The sequence below is a fragment of the Schistocerca gregaria genome, chromosome X (genome assembly GCF_023897955.1).
Source record: "Schistocerca gregaria isolate iqSchGreg1 chromosome X, iqSchGreg1.2, whole genome shotgun sequence".
Taxonomy (NCBI): domain Eukaryota; kingdom Metazoa; phylum Arthropoda; class Insecta; order Orthoptera; family Acrididae; genus Schistocerca; species Schistocerca gregaria.
Window position 1 is genome coordinate 646,526,855 of NC_064931.1, and position 22,990 is coordinate 646,549,844.

The 22,990-nt window shown below is 40.3% G+C and overlaps 1 protein-coding gene across 3 annotated transcripts in view; it reads right to left on the reverse strand.

The window, feature by feature from the left end:
- Positions 1-22,990, reverse strand: part of LOC126299422 (E3 ubiquitin-protein ligase HUWE1) — a 378,230-nt gene that overhangs the window by 202,499 nt on the left and 152,741 nt on the right. For all 3 annotated transcript variants that reach the window (XM_049991320.1, XM_049991321.1, XM_049991322.1), the window contains exons 15-19: positions 18,536-18,727; positions 15,196-15,414; positions 10,644-10,801; positions 10,257-10,379; positions 1,249-1,474 (exon numbers count right to left, since the gene is read on the reverse strand). In XM_049991320.1, coding sequence (XP_049847277.1) covers positions 1,249-1,474; positions 10,257-10,379; positions 10,644-10,801; positions 15,196-15,414; positions 18,536-18,727 — 918 coding nt within the window. The remainder of the gene's footprint in view (positions 1-1,248; positions 1,475-10,256; positions 10,380-10,643; positions 10,802-15,195; positions 15,415-18,535; positions 18,728-22,990) is intronic.

The window sequence follows — 22,990 nt, forward strand, 5'->3', positions numbered from 1 at the left end:
GAGGCTAAAGAACAGTGTATTGTTGCTATCATAGTGTGTACAGTTGTTTCAACATAACATATTGGACCGATCATTCTATATCCTCTTCTTTAATGGTTTCTGAAATGGTTCTGGAGATGAAAGCTTGCCATTTGGCTTTCTGTAAGTGGGCAGTGTGATGCATGTCCCACTGGTCAATGGATCGAATACAAGAGTGTGATAGGAAAGTAGTTGCGGTTGCGGCGATTGCCATGGATGGGCCACAGGAGTAAGGGTAGGATGCTCAGGCAGTGGACTCCATTATCTTTGGCTGAGAATACCCATGGTCCATGCTGAACTGTGTTACCAGATCCAGTGTTAAGGAGACAGACAAACCAGTTCTGAAGTTAATTCCTCTATTACACAGTACCTGCCAGAAAGAGTTTGGCTGCCCCGCAGAGAATTGTAGACACTGGAGACCCCCAAGAGGAGGAAGTGAAGGCAACTGTTGTAATAGTTTCACCAGCTCATGATACAGTATAGATCTGTCTGGAAATAGGCAGATGTTACATACTGTTACCATAACTGATAGGTAAACACAACAGACCACAGCTTCTAATGCAATGGTGAGTGGCATCCGTTCACAGGAAGGTCAGATCAAATGAATGCGTAACATGCCCTCTCAGCATTAGTGTGATTTGTAATCTTTACTAGTAGGGAATTGGGTTTTGCAGAACCATATCTCCTGAATTGCTGTGACAACTGCAGAGAAAGTAGCCATTAATTGACAGTGTTTGGCCATGTGGCGATGATGGCCATTAAATTTCTGCTGAAGAAATATCAGATTAGGATCTGAGAAGCAGCGGAGGTGAAATGGGAGTATGAATTACTTTGCCGCTGTGGCTTACTCCACCTGAATGTGCGGTTCATCAGTATTCATAGGCTCGATCTCAAAGGGGCTGGCCAGCCTGCACGGTAGTGTTTTGGCAGTTTCCCCACATCCAATGAGGTAATGTGGACAACTCGCGCGCGCGCACACACACACACACACACACACACACACACACACACACACACACACACACACACACACACACACACACACACACACACACACACACACAGAGAGAGAGAGAGAGAGAGAGAGAGAGAGAGAGAGAGAGAGAGAGAGAGAGAGAGAGAGAGAGAGAGAGAGAGAGAGAGAGATTGGGGGGGGGGATATCTTACCTTTTACTTTCATGTAGGCATTTATTAATACAGAAAATTTCTCTGATTATGCTTCCCACTTACCTTTTGAACTTCAAACAGAAATTTGGCTGGATCAAATCCCTCATCTGCAGGACCTTTGTATATGTGGGAGTATGGGGAGTCAAGGATACACTTTGTATTCACCATCTTTTCCAAAAGTAGAAGCCACGCATCAAGGAATTCACCAGTCCCCTCGGGTAACAAAGGATTTTCAAATGCAGTCTTGATGGGCAATTTGTCATTATCTGTAAGAGCTTTCCTGAATGACCTGTGGAATTACAAGATTAAAGCAGAGAGATTAGATTTTCATGTTAATCAATAATCTGATTAACAGAGCTAAATCTTATGTGCTTTGATTTTAAAGGTGATCATTGAAACTATCTTTATAGGAGGCAGTATCTAAATTCAAATTTATATTGTTTTTATCAATCTAAATGTTCTGCATTTTTGTCTTACTATCCCTGGAGCATGTGTGCTGTTTTTAATAACATGAGCAGGTGCACATCATACTTTGTACACATGTAAAGAACAGCTGTCTTTGCGTTACCAAGGTAAACAGGTCTGAGCAAAATCACAGTTTAATCAAATTACGATAAAATAAAGTTGTTACTTAAGCTAAATCACTGTTTCACTAAACAGTTTTAAAATGAACATTCTTTATATCACTCTGTTGTTGCATACAAGTGTTACCCCACAGTAATGACCCACTCTAAGCATTAAACAGTGCAGTTGTATCACATCCCAGCCAACCACTTACTTGATTGCTAATTCTCCCTTAGACAACTGCATCAATGTGGGATTGCACTCCCAGCTCAGAATCTGAGTCATTTTCTAGCAGAGATCATAAATTTTCTCTCACCTAACTCACAGTGAGCTGAAGCAGTAACGAATGAATAGGTGCAGACTCACAATCATCAAACAACAGTGGAATGGTACAAGACAATGTTGTTTCTGGTTGGCACACTTCATAGACAGGCACACTCACTCGAGGGTTGATGTCTTGTCTGTACATTTTGCTTTGATATCTTAGCATCACAACATAATTAACTATATTTCTTGTGGAACAGCATGAATTGTTAATTAATGAAAATTATTACACTGAAATTGAACTGAGGTTTTATTGAATTATAAATATATAAATTTGATCTTGAATTAATACTATCTTCATTGTTTACTTTGACTTATAGCTCAGTATGGTAAGTAACCATCTAGACAATGTTCTTTGGTCTCAATGTAGCTCCCTTACATAAAGTGTGAAATTTTTTCCTGTGGGTACTGCTTATACCCTGCCAACAATTTAATATCTTGAGACAGCACTGCTGAAGGGATGAGGACAATAAAAATATTTTCAGCAGTTAATTTTTAATTATAATGATAAGATGACAATGCTTGTGAAATATTTTCTACATTGTTATATTAAATTCTTAAGATTCAGAACTACAGATGGTTTCAAAATATGAATAAATCAGCCTTGAGAGGTTCTCATCACTCAGGTCTAACTTCAGCTGAGATATCAAGCCAGTACAGACACCACTGAATAAAGGGAGCTGTCCAGTCACAACAATGAGGAAGCTTAGTATGTGTGTGTCTGCAGTTCACATTGTTGTGCAAAGCTACTCTTAAGTGAGGAATCTTGTTCCTGTGAATCTCATACCTTCACACTGTGTCTCATATAAAAGATACTTCCAAAATTCAAAGACTGTATGCTTAACTTCATGAACAGAATGCTTACAGGAAACAAAATTGGGTTTTTCACCGGGAGTTCCACTTAAGGAAGAAAACTTTAAAGATGAAGTTTCCTCTGAAGCTGCAAAAGACAATCTGTTATGAAAACAGATAGATTTTCTTCCCCCATAGAAGATGGATTGATATGCCTAGTACTCACGCCTCTTTGAAAAATCACTGGGAAGTGTCATCGAGAACATTTCCATCTTAAGTTGCAGATGCATTCAAAATCATCTGTTCAAGGTGACACTCGAGAGTAACTGTTCCAACACAATGAGAACTCAACATTTTGGAAAAAAGTACTGCTTGATTAACTGTAGCATACATTATAAGTCTTCCATTAGCATCTCTCCTCAAAAAGACTGAGTTGATGCAACAAATAAAGAATCAGTTACGAGACCAATGATTTTGTGTCACAGTTGTTTTGCATGCACGGGATGAGAAAGGTATACCACTAGCAGAAACAATGTTGAAAAAATTGTTTGATAGCTGTTCTGAAGGATAAAGCTAGCTGAAGTCATTTTCAAATGCAAAATAAATGGTGGCTCTAGCGCAATGCTTTCATGTTACCACTCATACATCAGAATCCTGAACTAAGGACTGCAGGATGAAGAAACTATTGCAAAATGGAAGTTCACAGTTTGTAGTACTGTCCCACACACTGTCACCAATAAAATGAATATGAATGTATAATTCACTCAGATAGATAGATGACATTGGTGTATTTCCCTAGTAGCGTGAAGTAGAACCTTTCATCCTGATAATAGTGGATACTTACTGAAAATTGGAGTGAACAAGAGTTTTGAAAGAAAGTGCTAAACTGAGCCACTCAACAATCGACAGCCACTCAACAATCGACAGCCACTCAACAATCGACAGCCACTCAACAATCGACAGCCACTCAACAATCGACAGCCACTCAACAATCGACAGCCACTCAACAATCGACAGCCACTCAACAATCCACACTCCACTGGAGCAGTACTTTAGATTCGCGTAAATTTTCTAATAAACTGAAAAGGCTGAAGGTCATGCGCCCTCTGAGGTCATAACTACCACTGTACCTACTGACCGTTTATCAAACTGCTTTGACACAATTTGAAAGCTAATGGTGATGCTTTGGTTAACTCAACCGACATAAATCAGGATCAACTTATATCTTATCTGTGAGGGACAACTGCAAATATACCAAACATATCCCTTTAACCAGTGGAAATATTCTGCAGGGAAACTACCACCAGTGGCCTGAACTGAACTCTGGTCACCACTTTGACACAGCTTGATTGGTTGGTTTAAATGAGGGGAGAAGAGACCAAACTATGAGGTTATCGGTCCCTTGTTCCTAATAAAACTACGCCACAAGTGTGAGAATAAAACAGACGAGACATATAACACAAAATGGAAAGTAAGGAAAAGCCACAAGAATGAACGAAAGGCAACAAGCACTAAAAGGAACAAAAGAGGACAAGAAACAACAGAAAACAACAGAGAGATGCTAGAAACAGAAGAGAGTAAAACTAGAAAGCAGATTACAGTGGCTGGTCGACCACAAGTATAAAAATGAAAAGACAGCCACTCTGTAACTCAATAAAACCTGCACCATAAAAGCACTAGGATGGAGGGCACAGAGGGACAAAGGAACTGCACTAAAACTTAGATCAAAAGATAAAACCCACCATCACAAATGAAACTTAAAACTAAATCAGTCAATGAGGCATTGTCAGATAAAATGAGTGGCAACGAGTCTGGAAACCCAAAATTTCATCACTGGGCAGTCGAAGTGGGACAGTGCACCACAGTGTGGGCCACTGTCAACCAGGCACCGCACTGACACTGAGGTGGGTCTTCATGGCACAGGAGGTAATGTGGGTCACCCGAGCATGGCCAATGCGGAGTTGGCAGAGGACAACTAACTCCCTGCGAAAGGCCCGCATGAAAGACTTCCATACATTCGCATTCTCCTTAATGACACACAGTTTGTTGTCAGTACTGTTATGCCATTCCATCTCCCAAAGCCGAAAAACCCTGCAGCGCAAGACAGAAAGCAGGTCAGGTTCAGAGATGCCAATTTCCAGAAGCAGTTTCTGTCTAGCCTGTAGAAACCAGCCTGTCTGCAAGTTCATTACCTGAGATGCCAACGTGTCCTGGAGTCCACACAAACACCACTGAATGATGGGACCAGTCCAGGACATACATGGACTCCTGAATGGACATCACCGAAGGATGGCACGGGTAGCACTGGTCAATAGCTTGCAGGCTGCTCAATGAGTCAGTACACAAAAGAAACAATTCCTCAGGCATGAACAGATACACTTAAGTGCACGAGATATGGCCACCAGCTCTGCAGTGAATACACTGCAGCCATAGGGCAAGGAATGCTGTTCAATACGACCTCTGTGGACAAACGCGTAACCAACATTACCATCAGCTACTGAGCCGTCGGTGTAAACCACTTCAGAGCCCCGGAACACTTCATTAATCAAGCGGAAGTGACAGCGGAGAGCCACAGGGTTAACAGAGTCCTTAGGGCCATGTGGAAGGTCCAGGCAAAGCTTCAGTCTACAGCTACACCGAGGAGGTGTATGCAAATGGACCTCAGGAGAGGTGGTACAGGCAAGGACTCCAGTTCAGACAAAAGGGATCGAACGTGAACTGCAATCTTTAGCCCTGAGCTGGGCCGCCTATGCAGGTGGTGCACCGCTGTCGTCAGGAAAAGACGGTAATTAAGATGTTCAGGAGAGCTATGAATGTGTGCAATGTAACTGACAAGCACTTGTGCACGTCTGATCTTCAATGGCGGGACTCCAGCCTCCACCAGTACACTTATCACCAGACTCATCCTAAATGCTCCTGTCGCTAGTCAAACTCTGCAATGGTGCAATGGGTTGAGCAAACACAAAGCTGAGGGTGCCATTGAACCATAGACAACACTCCCATAGTCAAGGTGGGATTGAACAAGGGCTCTAGAGCTGCTGCAGCAGCGGAGGGCACTGAGGTGCTGCCAACACTTCTGGTTAAGCTGACAAAGATGAGAAAACCAAGTCAAACTAATGTTGAAAACCAGACCTCAGAATCAATATGTCTCCACTACAGTGAGTGGATCATGATTAAGGTAAGGCACCAACTTGGACATGGAAAATATGGAGCGACAGGAAGTTTTGGATAAAAATTGGGAGTGGGCCCCGGAGACCCCACTCATACAATGTGGCAAGGATATGATGTCGCCAGGTTGTGTTGTATGCTTTACGTAAGTCAAAATAGATGGCAACCAGGTGTTGGCATCTGGAAAGGGCTGTTCAGATGGCAGACTCAAGGGACAGAAGAGTATCAGTGGTACAGTGACCCTGGCAGAAGTCACCCTGACAAGGAGCCAGTAGGCCACGTGACTCCAGGACCCAACCCGACCGTCGACACACCATACGTTCCAGCAGCTTACAAAGAATGTTGGTGAGGCTGATGGGCCGATAGCTATCCACATCAAGTGGGTTATTACCAGGTTTGAGCACTGGAATGATGGTGCTCTTCCGCCACTGTGATGGAAAGATGCCATCACACCAGATATGGTTGAAGATGATGAGGATATGTCACTTTTAGTCAGATGAGAGATGTTTAATCATCTGGCTGTGGATCTGATCAGGCCCAGGAACTGTGTCTGGGTAATGTGCAAGGGCACTGAAGAGCTGCCACTATATAAATGGGGCGTTATAGGATTCACTGTGGCATGTAGTGAATGAGCAGACTCTTCCTTCCAGCCGCCATTTGAGAGTGCGAAAGGCTGGGGGGTAATTCTCCAAAGCAGAGCCTCTAGCAAAGTGCTCACCAAATCGCTCGGCAATCTCGTTTGTGTCGGTAGATAACATGCTATTTATGGTAACCCTGGGAACACCTATTGGGTTCTGGTACATGAAAATACGTTTTATTTTTACCCAGACTTGGGAAGGTGATGTATGGCACCCAATGGTCAAGACGTATCCTTCCCAGCACTCTGGCTTCCATTGTTTAGTAAGTTGGCGAATGCGGGCATGGAGCCATTTAAAGGCTGTGAGGTGCTTTAGAGTAGGGCGCTGCTGATGCCGCTGCAAAGCTTGCCGACTCTCCTTAATTGCTTCATCGACTTCCGGCGACTAGCAAGGGACTGCCTTATGCCGGGGGCACCCTCAAGAGTGATGGATCACATTTTCTGCCGCAGAAACAATCATGAAAGACTCCCCATCAGCCAATCATTTTCCACTTGGCTAGCAGTGTCGTTACCATTGTGGGCGGGCATAGGGTTCAAGCATCGGCCCGACCATGACGGCGCTTGTCCGAAGCTTCACTAGTCCTGTCCTGAAGCAACTAATCACACTAAAAGGGGGGATAGCCCTATTAGTGGTTTGTTCTTATCGTCGTCTTTTACAACAGGCAGAACATACCGGAGGCCTATTATTATTATTATTATTATTATTATTATTATTATTATTATCATCATCATTATTATTAATTAATTAAATAGGCAGCATGGCTCTGTGGTAGAATGCTCACCTGCCATGTAGGGGGTCTTGAGTTCAGTTCCAAGTAGAATTTTTTTTTTTTTTTTCCATTTTACATTTCATGAAAATGCTAGTGGAACATGCACCTTTGTTTGAAAATTTACCATTGTCAGGAATCGAACACACAGTACACACATTATAGATTAACATTCTACCACAGCCACATGGCTCAAAAAGTGACCTTGTTTAGGTTATTCAAGGTGCTCAGAAAATTTCAAAGACTATTTTCTTAAGAATTTTTGGAAGTTTCAAATGCTTACACGGAGAATACAAAAAATCAGATTCCAATTGTGTTGACAACCATTAAGATCTTTTTCAGGAAGTGAGCCTGTCAGAATGCCCTCTTTGAGAAGAAATGTGTAAAATTGAAATATTTAGAATGTTTTACACTACTTTTATGAGATAAGGCACAGCTACAAGTTTCTTTCTCCACTGTCTTCTATCTAACGCTACCATCTGCCCATATCTATTGCCAACTGTTTTAAGTCTTCATGGAGGCCACCCCTCCAACTCTTCCTTGGCCTTTCCAGGAGGCTCCTATCTGGGGGGGGGGGGGGGGGGGGGGATATAATACAGCAGCTTTCATAGCCACCTGCCATCTCCTATTCAAGCCACATGTCCAGCACATTCTGGTTACTAACATCTTATGATTACAGTTACATTGTCATCTTGGTACAGTTCATCTCGCTTGTGGTTGTGGCTGATCCTCCATTCACCAATTCTTGCAACCAACACCAGATCAAAGATGATCAGCAGCACTTTTCTCTCAAATACGAGAAGTTTACAAAACTCCTGCCTTGGAATACTACCGTGTGTCACTGCTATACACTACAGTGAGGTGGAACAGTGTTTTATATAGCCAAATCATGAACTGTCGAGGCACATCCAGACAAAAGCCAGTTGTGTTAAGCCATAGAAGGATTTGTTTCCTGCCTGTATACTGGTGCTGATCTCTACTTGGTATGAGAAGTTCTCCATGAAAAGTGCTCCCAGTTATTTAAATTTGTCAATTCTCTTGTAGGACCAGTCTCCTGCTCACAGTAACTGTAGTTGTTCAGTATCTTGACCTTGTTGACGAGTCGTAACAAGGTAATTCATCTTTACTTTATTACGAGTAACCCAAATTTGCTGGCAGCTATCTACAGTGCCCTGATCATTTGTTTCAGTTCCTCATCAGAGCTGCTGATTGAGCAGAAACCTGCATACACCAGATATGATAAGTTCTTCCCTTGGGTCCATTCAAATTTCTGTTTGGAAGTATCACATATGATTCAAGGACAAAACTGAATAGGGTAGGAGATTAATACTTAAGTCTCTCACTCTCCTCCCCCTCCCCCCCCCCCCCCCCCCCGAGTGTGTGTGTGTGTGTGTGTGTGTGTGTGTGTGTGTGTGTGTGTGTGCATGCACGACACATATCGTAATTTCAATGTTACCTGTTAGTCAGTTTATCATCTTCACCTTACTTAGTGTTTCACTCAAGCAGATATAAATTTCAGGCTGTATTCTTAACAGAAATGCAGAGCTTCTATAAACACTACATCCAGGAGTTCTCATTATGCAATCCTCATTACTACTCATGAGTTACAAGTTCCTACTATTTGAAATTCCAAAGTCAGCTTCATTGTTAAAATAAAATTCATTTTCTTTGGGCCCTCAAACAGATGGCTATATGACAATTGTCTGATGATGGTTACATTTTAAAAAATCCAGTTCAGAACAATCTGATCTATGTTGGTATAAATACCAATCATCTTAGAAAATTAGTACTTAATTTTGGCAAAAATCAAATAATGTATCTAATAATGGTCACTGGCGTGTTGTTATATGCACCAGACAATTATTGACAAACAAATGAAACAGTACTGAACTCATGGTATCATCAAATTAACTTCATCAATGTAAACATTGTAACTCAAGGAGAAAATGTTCTAAGCTCCAAGCTAGTGTTGTGGGAATGATAAATTGGCTAATTAATAATTTATGTTTTCGGTTAAAATACTCAGTCTCAAGTTTCTACAGGATTTACCTTTTATCCATCATACCCACCAAAAATTTAGAAAAGAAACTGTTTGAAAAATGCTCAAGACACAGTTAAGAATGGAACCTACAACAGTTGTGCCATAAATGCTTTCCACACTGGTTCTACATCTGCCAGAGCATACGTATCAGAGGAAGCTTTTAGTTATTTTATCCTTTTTAATAAAACATGTCTTCAAAGATGCCTTAAGAACCTCATACTTCATCATATCAAATTTAACATGAATGTTTGTCAATATGAGCTTCTAGTACAACACCACCAATTACCAGTCCATAGCATTGTCATAACAGTCACTGGTTTCACATTTGCTTAATGTAGGCCTCATCACCCTAAGTGTTCAATTTGACTTTCACCTACTGGTGCTTAATACCAATTCTGCTATTGATAACAGTTTATAACAGATCAACAATTTTATTTGCATCTGAATTATGGAACATCATAGCTTCCTGATTGTATGAGGGCTAACCACAGCATCACCTGATGTACCTGTAATGATGTGAAAACAGTAGTGTTCCCAATAAAGGACTACATAACAGCTAGAGCAGCTTGGAAAGTCTTCCATTCACAGTGAATCCCATCAATACATCAAGAAATTACTTTGTCGATTAAAAAAAAAAAGTTTGAAGATTCTTTAATATCAACAAAAATAATCCCTACCTTTACCTACCAGCTATGAAGTTAACTGTAAATTACAGAACATAAATTTGTCCTTGTTATGATACTATTGAACTTTTTGTTGCAAACTACTTTCAACTTACTCAAAGTATGCTGTGTGTCCCCCATATCTTAAGAACTGGTACAACATCAAGTAGTATGGATTTTTCTTTTCATCAAACAGAAGTGGTGAAGTAAAACCAACTGAACATATCAAGTATGTTAGTCTGAAACATAAAAAGAGGAGTACGTTATGCAAGTAAAAATCTAAGAATTAACAGTGTGAGAGATAAAGAACAAATTTTTACGTAGATATAGTATACAAGTTAAAAGTAACTAGAGAATATAGTACCCTAAACTGATTCAATAATTATGAAAAGTGAAAAATTATTGAGTCATCAATATATGAACCAAGTTTCTGCTACAGCTGGGACACACTCCCTCCAATCTGTCAGTCTTTAAAGTTCTTTTGCAATAAAACTGATACTTACTTGAATTGGGGTACACAAACTTTAGGTAATGATGTCCAACTTAAACAGTCGACAAGCAGCATTGCCAAACTCTCTGAAATATCCTTAGCGGCTGGTGTCAAAACCCTCGACAAGACCGTATACCGCTGGCGTCGTTTCAGAGGTGTTCCAACACTTAACTGAAAATTACAATTCTATATCACATAATCAGCAACAATAAATGTCCAAACATAGGGTAGCTTAAAATAAGAAACATGTTTATCTACTGTTTTAGAATACATAACAAAATGAAGTTTACAGGTTTTTATTTTGTCAACATCTTTTACTAAAAACCTTACTTTGTTTTGGTTTTATGCAAGTCAGTCAGCAGATGAGAATCATCAGCTCAGTCACTACATCAGCATCAAGACTGAGGATGATAGAGAGAAGATCAAAATACTGAATTCAGTCTTTCAAAATTCTTCACTGCAGAAATAAGGTTCTTTTTCAATCATTGCACAAAAGCCAAATGGATGATACTGAGAAGTTCCCTCTGAACATAAAGATACCTTGCAACTGGAAAAAGCACAAGTCATTCCAGCTCTCAAGAAGAGTCATCACAGGTGTACACAATTATAGGCCTGTATCACCGGTGTCAATCGGCTGAGCTGTGGAATATATTTATGCTCATGTTGTGACTTTCTGGAGAACAGAAGTGTCCACTATAATATCAACATGGATTTTGCAAACAGAGATCTTGTGAAACTAAGTTCCCTCTGTTCATCGAAGAGATCCACAGCATCACAGGTAACAATGCCCAAGTTCTTGCTGTATCCCTCGACTTCAATACGACATTTGATATAGTTCTTCTTCGCCATTTAGTGAACAATAAAACCTTATTAAGAATTTGACTGGATTAATGATTGGACAGAACTTAACATGTCAGTCTTAACATTTCTACTACCTATGTTTTTGAAGTGATAGACAATGGACGATTGTTTTAATTAACGCTGTAGTCAGAAATAACCCGAAAAAAATATTTCCTCCTCTTTTTCTTCTAATGTGATGCTTGGTGGGACATACAGAGTTACTCTTAAGATGACAACTGTATAAAAACTGTAAGACATATATAAAATGAACACGTACATCAGTGGGTAGAACATCTCTCCAAGTTTTTAATTCAGATTACAGATGCTCAAAGGCATCATTTGTAGCATGGCAAATGTCAATACATGTATACAATTCATGAACACAAATTGTCTGGGAATGCAATGCAGGACAACAGACTACTCTGCAAATTTGTTGATTAGCTACCAATCCACAAGCACAAATTAATTCTAGAGAGCAGAGGGTTGACAACGCAACCTGACGACAATACAATCTACAAGTGCAATCTGTACTTCAATAATTCTGAAAACTATGTACAGGCTTCCTTTTAGTAGTTTGACATTGATACGTAGCAATAACACGAAGAAAATTCCCACTGGTTTTCTGATAAACTGTCATGGAACACGTACTTCCCAATGGTAACAACATCAACACATAGTTTCAGTATGTCGTCTCTCTCTCTCTCTCTCTCTCTCTCTCTCTCTCTCTCTCTCTCTCTCTCTGTCTTTCTGTGTGTGTGTGTGTGTGTGTGTGTGTGTGTGTGTGTGTGTAACGTCATAAGTTCCATCAGACTGTTTGCAAACCATGCACTTACCTACAAGAAGAAAACAGCACCAGATGATAGTAACAATGTTCAGAAAGAGGCGCAGAGGATTGACAATTGGTACCAGGAGTGGTAGCTGGCCCAGGAACAATGGATCATACATAAATATGACATACTGCACATAAATGTATGAAAGTTATATTGCACATAAATGGATGAAAACCAATGTCAACAGAACCTGTCAAATTATCTAGGAGCAACCATTTGAAGCAACGTGAAGTGGAATGACCACATACAATGAATTTTATGAAAAGGAGATGCCAGGCTGAGATTCAATATAACAATGTAATTAAGTTTCATCCAAGAAAATGGTGCTTTACAAAAGAAACAGGTAAGTTGACTGAGTATTGCCCAACAGTGTAGAACCACTATTAGTTTGGATTAATGGAAAAGATGAAGAAACAACAAAGAGTGATATCTTTGATCACAGGTTTGTTTAGTCAGTGTGAGATTGTTATGGAGATGTTCAACTTTCTAGTGGTAGAAACTACAAAAGAGGCAGTGTGCTTCATGGAGAACTTTACTTTTGAATTTTTGAGTGTGTTTGTTCTGGGCAGAGTCTAGCAACATATTACAGTAGAACATCAATTACTGAATATCAGTAAACTGAAACATCAGTTAACTGAATGGGTTCCTGTCAGCAAATTTAAATTTACATGCCATACACTTCTGCTAACAGCTTCTAGTTCTCTGGCACTGCAGCTCTTTTCCTCTCCTTGCCAACAATGAGAAATGATGTGCTTGACCTTGAGCCTCTAGTTGTCACTCAACAGCAGTGTGTAAGCAATTGCTTGTAACAACCCTTTGATTTGTGAAAAAGCACTTGAAATTAATAAGAAACTTGAGAAGTAATGCTGATTTTAAAGTGGATGGCTTTTGTGTTGCCAATGTAGGCATGGAATTAGGGAAATAGACATTCAAAATAAAAAACTGTTGATACTGAAGCAGCTGAATATTTTAGTCTTTTATTAAATATATTGATACAGAGGGCTATAACAAAACCAATGTCTACTATGCAAACAAAAGTGGTTTTTATTGAAAGAGAGTGCAACAAAATCCCTGGCTTCCAAGAAAGAAATTCAGACCTGGTTTTAAGGCAAGCAAATATCACATCATTGCTATGGTATACAGGAATGTTACTGGAATATGTAGTCTACTCTTGGTGATCATAGCAAAGTCTAAAAATCCATCATACTTTACACAACTAAAAAAATTGTTGGTCACCTACAAAAATCAAAAGACTCAAAAATTATTTTTATTCACTTCACATTTTGTAAAACGTTCTGATACCTGGTTAATAATTGTTATTCATGACCTTCAAGCACTGACATCTACTGCACGAACACCAGATGTACGTGCACATACATGTACAAAATGTTACTTCAGTCCTCCAACTGATGGGTCATGGGATCACTGAAAGCTTCAAACAGTATTCTAGAATGGCATTGCTGCATATGGTTCTGATTGGGAGGAGGATGTGAAACACATTTCAGGAAGTCTACACTGGAATTAATTTGAAGACACTGTGTATATGGCAGCAGAAGTTTAAGCTACTTTGAAGGGCATTACCCTAGCGAAAGATTGGGATAAGCTCCTCCCATCAAATGATGTTATCACTACAACTGACGACCCACAAAACAGTTTGTACCACAACTGGTTAACCTGGTTGAAGAATGTCCACAATTTGAAGATTTTGAACAGGGAAATATTCCACACATGATGGAATGTGATGCTGATAACTCTGGTGATCAATTACTGGCAGAAAAAGTCACTTCTAGTGTCATTGATGACAATGATCCTTGAGACAACAAAGAAGAGACTAGCGACAAGTGTACTGTAAAAGAACCACCCTCCCGTTGGGAAGCTTTTCATTGCCTTCACAAGGCTATTACACAAACTGAGAATGAGAAGAGTTTACTGTGTTTAAGACGTGGTGGTGGTGGTGGTGGTGGTGGTGGTGGTGGTGGGGGAAGGCGGGGAGGAATCTCAGCTCTAAAGCAAAATTCTATGTTTGACTGCTTTTCATAGATTGTAGAACTACTATAACAGTAAATTACTACTTTAAGTAATATAGGTAACATATATGTAATACAATTAGAACATATGCAGTTGTGTGTTCAATACATGTATCTATTGCTCCCATGACAGTTGTACAGTTTTTTTTATAACTGATCAGTTGCTTCAATAATCAGTTATCCAAACACAACCAGCCCCAAATTGTTTTGTATAATTGATGCTCTTCTGTAATTTCTTCCACATATCTCAAAATGACCACATTGAGAAAGTTAGAGGCTTTAGAGTTACTAAGGAGTCCTACTGACAACCATTCTTTCCATGCGTCATTCGCAAATGAAGATGGTAGGTGGGAGAGTAGTGGTACTGGTATCACCCTCTGGAACACACTGTAAGATGGCTTGTGGAATATAGGTGCAGATATAGATATAACCTACATTATTCACAGCTGAAAACTGTTGACTAAAGCAGCTTCTCATGATCTCTGCTGCAAATAGCTTGCAGATTTTACATGAAATGACAAAATGCTGCAGCTGGTGGTTGACACGAAACACTGATAGATAGCATATATTACAAATGTACAATTTACTTGACAAAAATATAATCTAGACACCATGTAAAGCAGTCCGAGTGTGTAACTTGCAACAGTGTGTTCAAAATGCCACACCATAGAATGAGGAAATGAATTTAATGGAGAAGAAAGCTGTAGATTGCAATAATTAGGGCAAACAGTAAGATGTATGTGCTATAAATGGCCCTACTATTTGGATAATGATACCTACTAATACAAACAAAACCAAAATCATATTGATAGCTGGCTGATGGCTCATTGTCAAGGTATTACATGAATACTAAATAATGGTAAAATACCTTGACTAACATCCCAAACAGCTCTGCCAGGGCTCTTCCAAGCCTTGAAGATGCATGCAGCAATGGTTTTATGTATTTTGCAACAATATTTGGTGGCACTTTGAGGAAATTCCTCTGATCAGTGCCACTCTCATGGCTTGCATCTGTATCATTTGTACTTAAGGCTTCCATTGCTGTTGTCATTCCTTTATCACTTCCAGATGAACGCTCACCAACACCCTGAAAATCAATTTTAAGAACACAAATATAACTGACTGATTGTAAACTTTTTTGCTGTAAAACCACTGAACAAAATTACACAGTATCCTCATTAAAATATTCAATACAGCTGACTGTAGAACACCGCATCAGACATTAAAAATGTGTAGTAAAACTTGCTTAAAATGGAAGTACATGGGACTAAAGTAATTTTCCAGATTGGCCAAGTCTCTGGATTACATACAATACTCTAGGCAACATAAAATTTGTCAGATGCCATGTACAAAGTGCAAATCTGTAATTATGTACCTATTTATGTACCTTTACAGTAGATGTTCACTTAATGTGCATAACAGAGTACTGCACTATTACACTGATACACAATACAGCATGTCTGAATGTTTAGTGTAACTTCAAAATCTGTGTATTCTTGTGCGGAAATATTATCCCCACTTCTAGGCTTTACATTTTATTTTTTTCACTACATTTCAAGGATGGAAGCCTGTTTGAATTTCCTGTTCAGAACTGTTTTACTACACAATTTTTTAGACTGTACTGTAGTTTCAACAGCTAGTGAGAATTTGTATGTGTTTCAAATCCCACATCATTTATGCATGCAACAGTTTCTTCAGAGCTATAAATTTTTCTACAGACATCATTTTGCTCCTCTTTTTCTTTGTTTCCTCACTCCCCCCCATTTCCTGTGTTGCAGATACCTGTTTGATCTGCTGCCAAAACAACAGTGGAGTAAATTGACAGAAATTCAAATGTAATCATTTGGACAATACAAAATGTTTTGTATTCGAATTAATTCAGGAATTGCTGCTGCATTTTCTTTACCTTCAATGAGTCACAAGCATCTTTATCACCACCTCCAAAGCCTGTATTGTTGCTTTTGACAATTTCAGGCTTTACTTGCCATACTGCCAAGCCAATCTAATTTCCTGCATCCACGACAGAGACTTAGCATGCAAGAGCAAATGTACTTTTGGCATAGATACTAACAGTAACAAAATAATTGCCTACAATAGGACTTTCAGTTTTAATTTACAGTTCATGACCAATAAATTGGGGTCAGAGTCCACATCTAACACTGAAAATCTCTTACAATTTAAAATTTCTGTCTTACCATTATATAAATCAATCTGAGACTTTCCAGTGTCTCTGTGTCTCTTCCACAGCCTTCTTTAATGATTATTAAACCTAGTGTTAGCGATGATTACATTACGTTCTGTGCAAAATTCTACCAAGCGGCTTCCTCTTTCATTACTTTCCCCCAGTCCATATTCATCTATTATTTTTCCTGATCTTTTTTATACTATTGAATTTCAGCTGCCCATCACAGATTTGTACCTTCAGTAAGGCATCGTTATCTCATCATACACTTTTTCAATCTCTTCATCATCTGTGGAGTTAGATGCCATATAATCTTGAACTGCTGTGGTAGATGTGGGCTAAGTGTCTATCTTGGCTTCAATAATGCATTCACAATGACTCCCATGGGCGACAACACAACATAATTTGCTGTCTGCTCACTACTCTTCCCCCCACACTCACTACAGTTCTAAACCAAGTTGGTGTCACTGTTACCCCTCTATATTGCTGTGCTTGAGCAACTGTGAAACACAGACTGCAATATCTTCCAGGATGTGGCACATGTGTAACAACAGTGACTAATACATAAATAAAAGAACGCACTCACAATTTTGTACAATTCTTGAACTTTCTCTTGTCCTGTGATCTAGCGACACCTGTTGGTAATATCTCTGACTCATCTTACCAATGCAGTTTAATCTTGCAATAACAATGACAGTAAGTTTAATATGATTTATTTCATTTTTAGAGGTCTAATTCTGGATTAGTTTTCTTTCTTGTTTCATCTGAATGTCACCATCTTGTTCCAAAGCTGACTAAAGGGCAGTAACATTTTTATCCAATATTCTAGTATGTGAACAGTCACCCAGTCTCTTCTCTGCAACCCACTTGGTAAATCATTACAGTGTCTCATAACCAAATAAGATACTGCCTTGTGTTCAGAGTGAAGTGGTGTTTTTGAAGAAAAACGTTTTCATTTTTCAGTGTTACCTTTGCTTCAAAAGCACAATCAATGTGGGGGCATGGCATCCATACATGTATGAGAATCTTTCTTGGGGAAGTGTTCATATACTATAACAGTTTGCAAGACAATGTAATTTAATGCTATGTCCACATGTGTTTCACAAAATTGTCAAATTACAAACAAAGCAATAGACTGTTGTGGCAACTAGTTGATAGTTTCCTGCGTACCCCTTGCACTAGCACTGAGCATAATTATTCAAATTCTGGTATTCAAATAATGTCAATACTGTATCAAGCGCTTCAGACTTTAAGGAAATCTTGAACCTGAGTAGCCAAGTTCAAGTCTCAGTCTGGCACACAGTTTTAATCTGCCAGGAAGTTTCAAATCTTGAACCTGTTTCAGCACGAGTATCATTTGCTATAGTACTTACCCTTCCCAATTCTTCAAAATAGATCCCATGTGACCTCAATTGCCCAAACTTCATCTACATATGTAAGACAACTCCTATATCAGTCTAACAATGTAAAAATGTTGACCTCATTGGCAGTACTTTAATACATGAATATAAGAGATCCTGTAGTTTTCAAATGACAAATTTAGAAGAAAATTTCATCTTATAACAAAACTTCACACCTACCCACATCTTGCAGAGAAATGGTTTATCAAGAACCATTAATTTTTTAGATTTTTGAATTTTATTTCAGGCATGTTCCAGCTATGTCATGAATAATGTTGGTCAAACAGATTAACTCACTACCCAGAATGTCTGTGATAATATTGCCTCTATAATTACAGACTACACATGAAAAAAAGGAAATAAAGGGCTGCATTTAAGGAACTTGTTCAGAGGAGCAATATGGCTAAACAAAATCTTTGAACAGATATAACACACTGAGAATAAATACGGTTTTTACAAGTTATGTTATTCATCAAAAAAATGCTTGCAAGTTCTCTTCTGTTTCAGCATATTCGTGATACATATCTTTGGCAACAAAATCTACTGATGTTTCATAACTTATAATAAAAAAAGCACCATAATTATTTTAAATGGTATTTTTATGATAAAATGTATATTTGACCAACCTTGTCTTGGGGCATTAGCTTCTGTAAGTCTTCTTTGGCAAAGTCTTTGTCAAGAGGAACTTCATCACTGCACAGTGCTAGGAGTACAGTGCTTTCCCACACTAGTGCTTTATAGAGACTTTTTAGCAGTGACAAGACACACAGACCTCTCACAGAACCCCAGTGGGCCAAAGCAAGGGATCTAAGTTCATTCTGTAACAAAATATTTCAAGTTAAATCAAGAGAAAACACACTTTCGACCAATGCAAACACTATATACTTTATGGTGCACTGGGTATTTAATGAAGATTTGAAAATTTTATTCAATATGCATTAAACAAAGATTTACAATTGGGCTGTGCACCACCTAGGTGCAGGAACACAAACATTCAGTAACAAAGAGTCATCAACCAAAGTTGGTTGAACCCCACAGTGCTTTACTAAGCATTGTTTTATTGGTTGTGGCATGTCATCCTCTTCCTCTGACTTTTGAAGTGATTTACCCAGTCAGTCACAACAGGGTATATAGTTCAATGTGGATTCTGAACTAAGTGGTAACATACCATTTTTACAACCACCACCACCACCACCACGAGCAGGTATTGTACGCACTATATAAGTTTCCCTTGTCCAGACACGATGAATCTTCACACTGCAATTGGGACAAACATAACTGGTCACATGCTGAATGTGAGTTTTAGAGTTTTTGGAAGGGTCTTCCTCCAACCTATGCTGCATACATTTTATATTACAACGGTGACTGCAATCTGGTTTGCTGCCTCGTTGAGGGGCGTGGTGCACAGGTAGTCTTTGAAGCCCAATGTACTACCCCTCACTCAGGTGACACCAAATGGCATGTTTCAGCAACATGACACAATTAATGTACAAGCCTTCTTCAGAAAAATGACTAGTACTACTGCTTTTCTGGTGTCTGCATGCTCACCTAACATTTAACCTAGTGATGTGTGTAAGAAACAGTTGTCGACAACTTGTTCACCTCAATCCACCAATTACTACTGTTATTTTGTAGACTAACATACAAAAAGCATGGAGATAAATTGATAAGGAACATACCCATACCCTCAATTCCATGTTATAATGTTTAGAAACTCTTATGGCAGAACATGGGGGCTTCGCAACTTACAGAAGTCTGTCAGACACTATGTAGATTCCAGTAATCCTAATCATTTGTGCATTTCTTGAGGCTCCAGAATGAAAAGAAAATGTTGATAGCAAAGTCCAGCCTGTAAGACAGATAATCCATAATCTCTGAGTCGAGTGCTGGTGGGAACACTGTTGTCCATGGAGCCATGTTCAGCCTGGTGCTAGCAGCACAACACTTGCATTAAACACCCCACACCACTTGTTGTGAATGGCTCATCAGAATTTTTGCACTGTTGTCCTGTAGCACTCAGCATTCACTGTCTATTTTGGCCACAAATTCGAAGATGAAACTAGCTGTCTGTCTCAGAATACCAAGCACAGTACGTTCCGTGACAGCACAGTCTGCTCGAATTTTGTCTTGCATGGATAGCTACTGTGACACCAATGCATTAACTGCTGCTTTATTTCTGGGGCATTGTGTGCAACCAATGTATCACCACCTGTAATGATCCAGTCTGCAAACACTCTGCTGTCATCGAGATACTGCTGCAGAAAAGTCAAAGCTGCTGTCATGCACTCTGCTTTGTGTTCTGGAGTTACTGGATTCAGAGTACATCTGGTGCACAATTTCTGCAACAGATGTTCAAAGACCATTCACACAACAATGTGTGGCACATTTGTAGCAATTGACTACCGAAGCCCATCATTCTGAAGTGATGCTTCTCCATAATGCATTCCTGCACACATCATTACCTGTAATCATTTGATGGCCTCACTCTGCACTGTTCCTCATGAATATTTTGGCAACCTGCTGTTAAGTCTCTGTAGCAGTGACACACCATCTGCTTGCTTATGACATTAGGCCCCTGGACTTCCCGCACAGCTGATGACAAATTTCATTCAGCAGTATGATCTGTGCATTCATAATCTATCACTGACCACACTTAACACATGACAGGAGCTGGAATACAGACATATATTTTCAACCACTTCTACAAAACTGCTGAGAGACCTCAGGAAGTTCAGTTAGTGCATGTGCCACATCACGTCATTAACCTATCATGTACACACAGTCGCTTCATACAGAATACAGTTTGCTAGCTGTGGGGTGAGTGGGATGGTTGGTTGGTTGGTTTGTGGGGGTTGAAGAGACCCGACTACAAAGGCCATCGGTCCCTCTTGCCACAATCATAATACACACACAAGGAAAAAAACAAGCAACAAAGATGACAAGGGGTGACACAGAACAAGAAAGACATAGGCAAAAAACAGAAAGAGGCATGAAAGACATAGGCAAAAAACAGAAAGAGGCATGAAAGACATAGGCAAAAAACAGAAAGAGGCATTAAAGACACACAGAGTGTTAAAGTGGTTGGCTGACCATGGAAACAAATAAAGGAAAAGCCAACCACCAAGAGACACACTAAAAAGCCTAATCTACAACAGTAGGCCAAAGGCAAGATTCAACACATGAGATACAAACCCTCAGATGGAGTGATAAAAGCCCCCTGCACAAACAAAACTCTAGACTAAGCCTGCCATGGCAGCATCGTCCCTTAAAAGTGCAGGGAGCATATCGGGCAGTGCAAACGTCTGCCTGAGCATAATTAAAAGCGGACAGTCCAACAAAACATTGACCACTGTCAACACTGAACCACAGTGACAGAGAGGTGGGTCCTTGCAATGCAATAAATAACCGTGTGTCATCCAGGTGTGGCCAACAGTAGCCAGCAGAGTACAACAGAGTCTTTGCGAGACATCCGCAAGGAGGAGCACCACACCAGTAGTCTCCTTGACGATCTGAAGTTTGTTGGGTGAAGGCAGGGTGCACCATTCATCACTCCAGGTACCAAGGACCTTCTGCCACAAAACTGAATGGAGATGACACTCAGAAAGTCCAATCTCCAAAGCCAGTGCACTGACAGCATGTTTGGACAGTGTGTCAACATGTTCATTACCCAGGATGCCGACATGACCCAGGGCCCCACATAAAAACCATGGAGCGGCCGCAACGGGCGAGATGTCTGGATGGACTCCTGGATAGCCATCACCAGATGAGAGTGAGAAAAACACTGGTTGATAGCTCGTAGACTGCTCAGGGTGTCACTAAAGATAAAAAAGGATTCACCTGAGCAGGAACAGAAATAGTCTAGGACGCGAGAGATGGCGACCAGCTCGGCAATGAAAACACTGCAGCCAGCTGGCAATGAGCATTGTTCAGAATGATCCCCAAGAATAAGAGCATAACCAACTCAACCAGTAACCATCAAACCGTTGGTACAGACCATGTCAGAGATATGAAACGCAGCAAGTATCTAAAGAAGGCAGTGAAGGGCCTCAGGATAGACTGAATCCTTCAGGCTCTGTACCAAACCAAGCCTAAGGCATGGGCAGGGCACACACCACAGGGGTATATGTATATGGGCCCTGAAAAGATGTAGGAGATAGAAAAACTGAAGACCAGAGAGAAGAGCCCGGATGCGAACCGCGATCATACACCCTGACTGGGGACACCATTCTGGAAGATGGATGACCAAGTTGGGGAACAGGAGATGGTAATTTGGATGTCCAGGCAAGCTACAAACATGTGCAGTATAAGCGGCCAGTAGTCGTTGGTGCTGGATCCACAATGGAGGGACACCAGCCTCCACGAGCAGGCTGTTTACAGGACTTGTGCGGAAAGCTCCAGTTGCGAGTTGGATCATGCAGTGAAGCATGGGGTCAAGCAACCGCATCGCAGAAGGCGATGCCGATCCATAAGCCTGGCTCCCATAATTGAGACGGGACTGAATCAACACCTGATACAGTCATAGAAGGATAGACCAATTGGGGACTCAAGCAATGAAGAGTGTTAAGATGGCGCCACAACCTTTGTTTAAGCTGCTGAATATGAGGGAGCCAAGTCAACCAGGCATCAAAACACAAGCCCAAAACCAAAGTGTCTCAACCACGGCAAGAGGTTCACTGTCAAGATAAAGCCATGGCTAAACAGTGCGAAGATAGCAGAAACGCATGATGCAGGTCTTGACAGCTGAGAATTGGAAGCCATGCATGGTGGCCCAACACTGCGCTTTGCAGATAGCACCCTGTAGCTGCCGTTCAGCAATCGCAATGCCAGTGGAGCTATAATACAGGCAAAAATCATCAGCATACAAAGAAGCCAATAGGGACATTCCCACAGCTGCAGCTAGCCCATTGATAGCAACTAAAAAGAGGCATACACTCAAGACAGAGCCTTGCAGGACCCCATTCTCCTGGACTTGGGAGGAACTATGGGAGGAACCAACTTGAAGGAATGAAGTGACAGAAAATTTTGAATGAAAAGTGGGAGTGAGCCCGTGAGAGACCACCGATGAAGTGTAGTGAGGACGT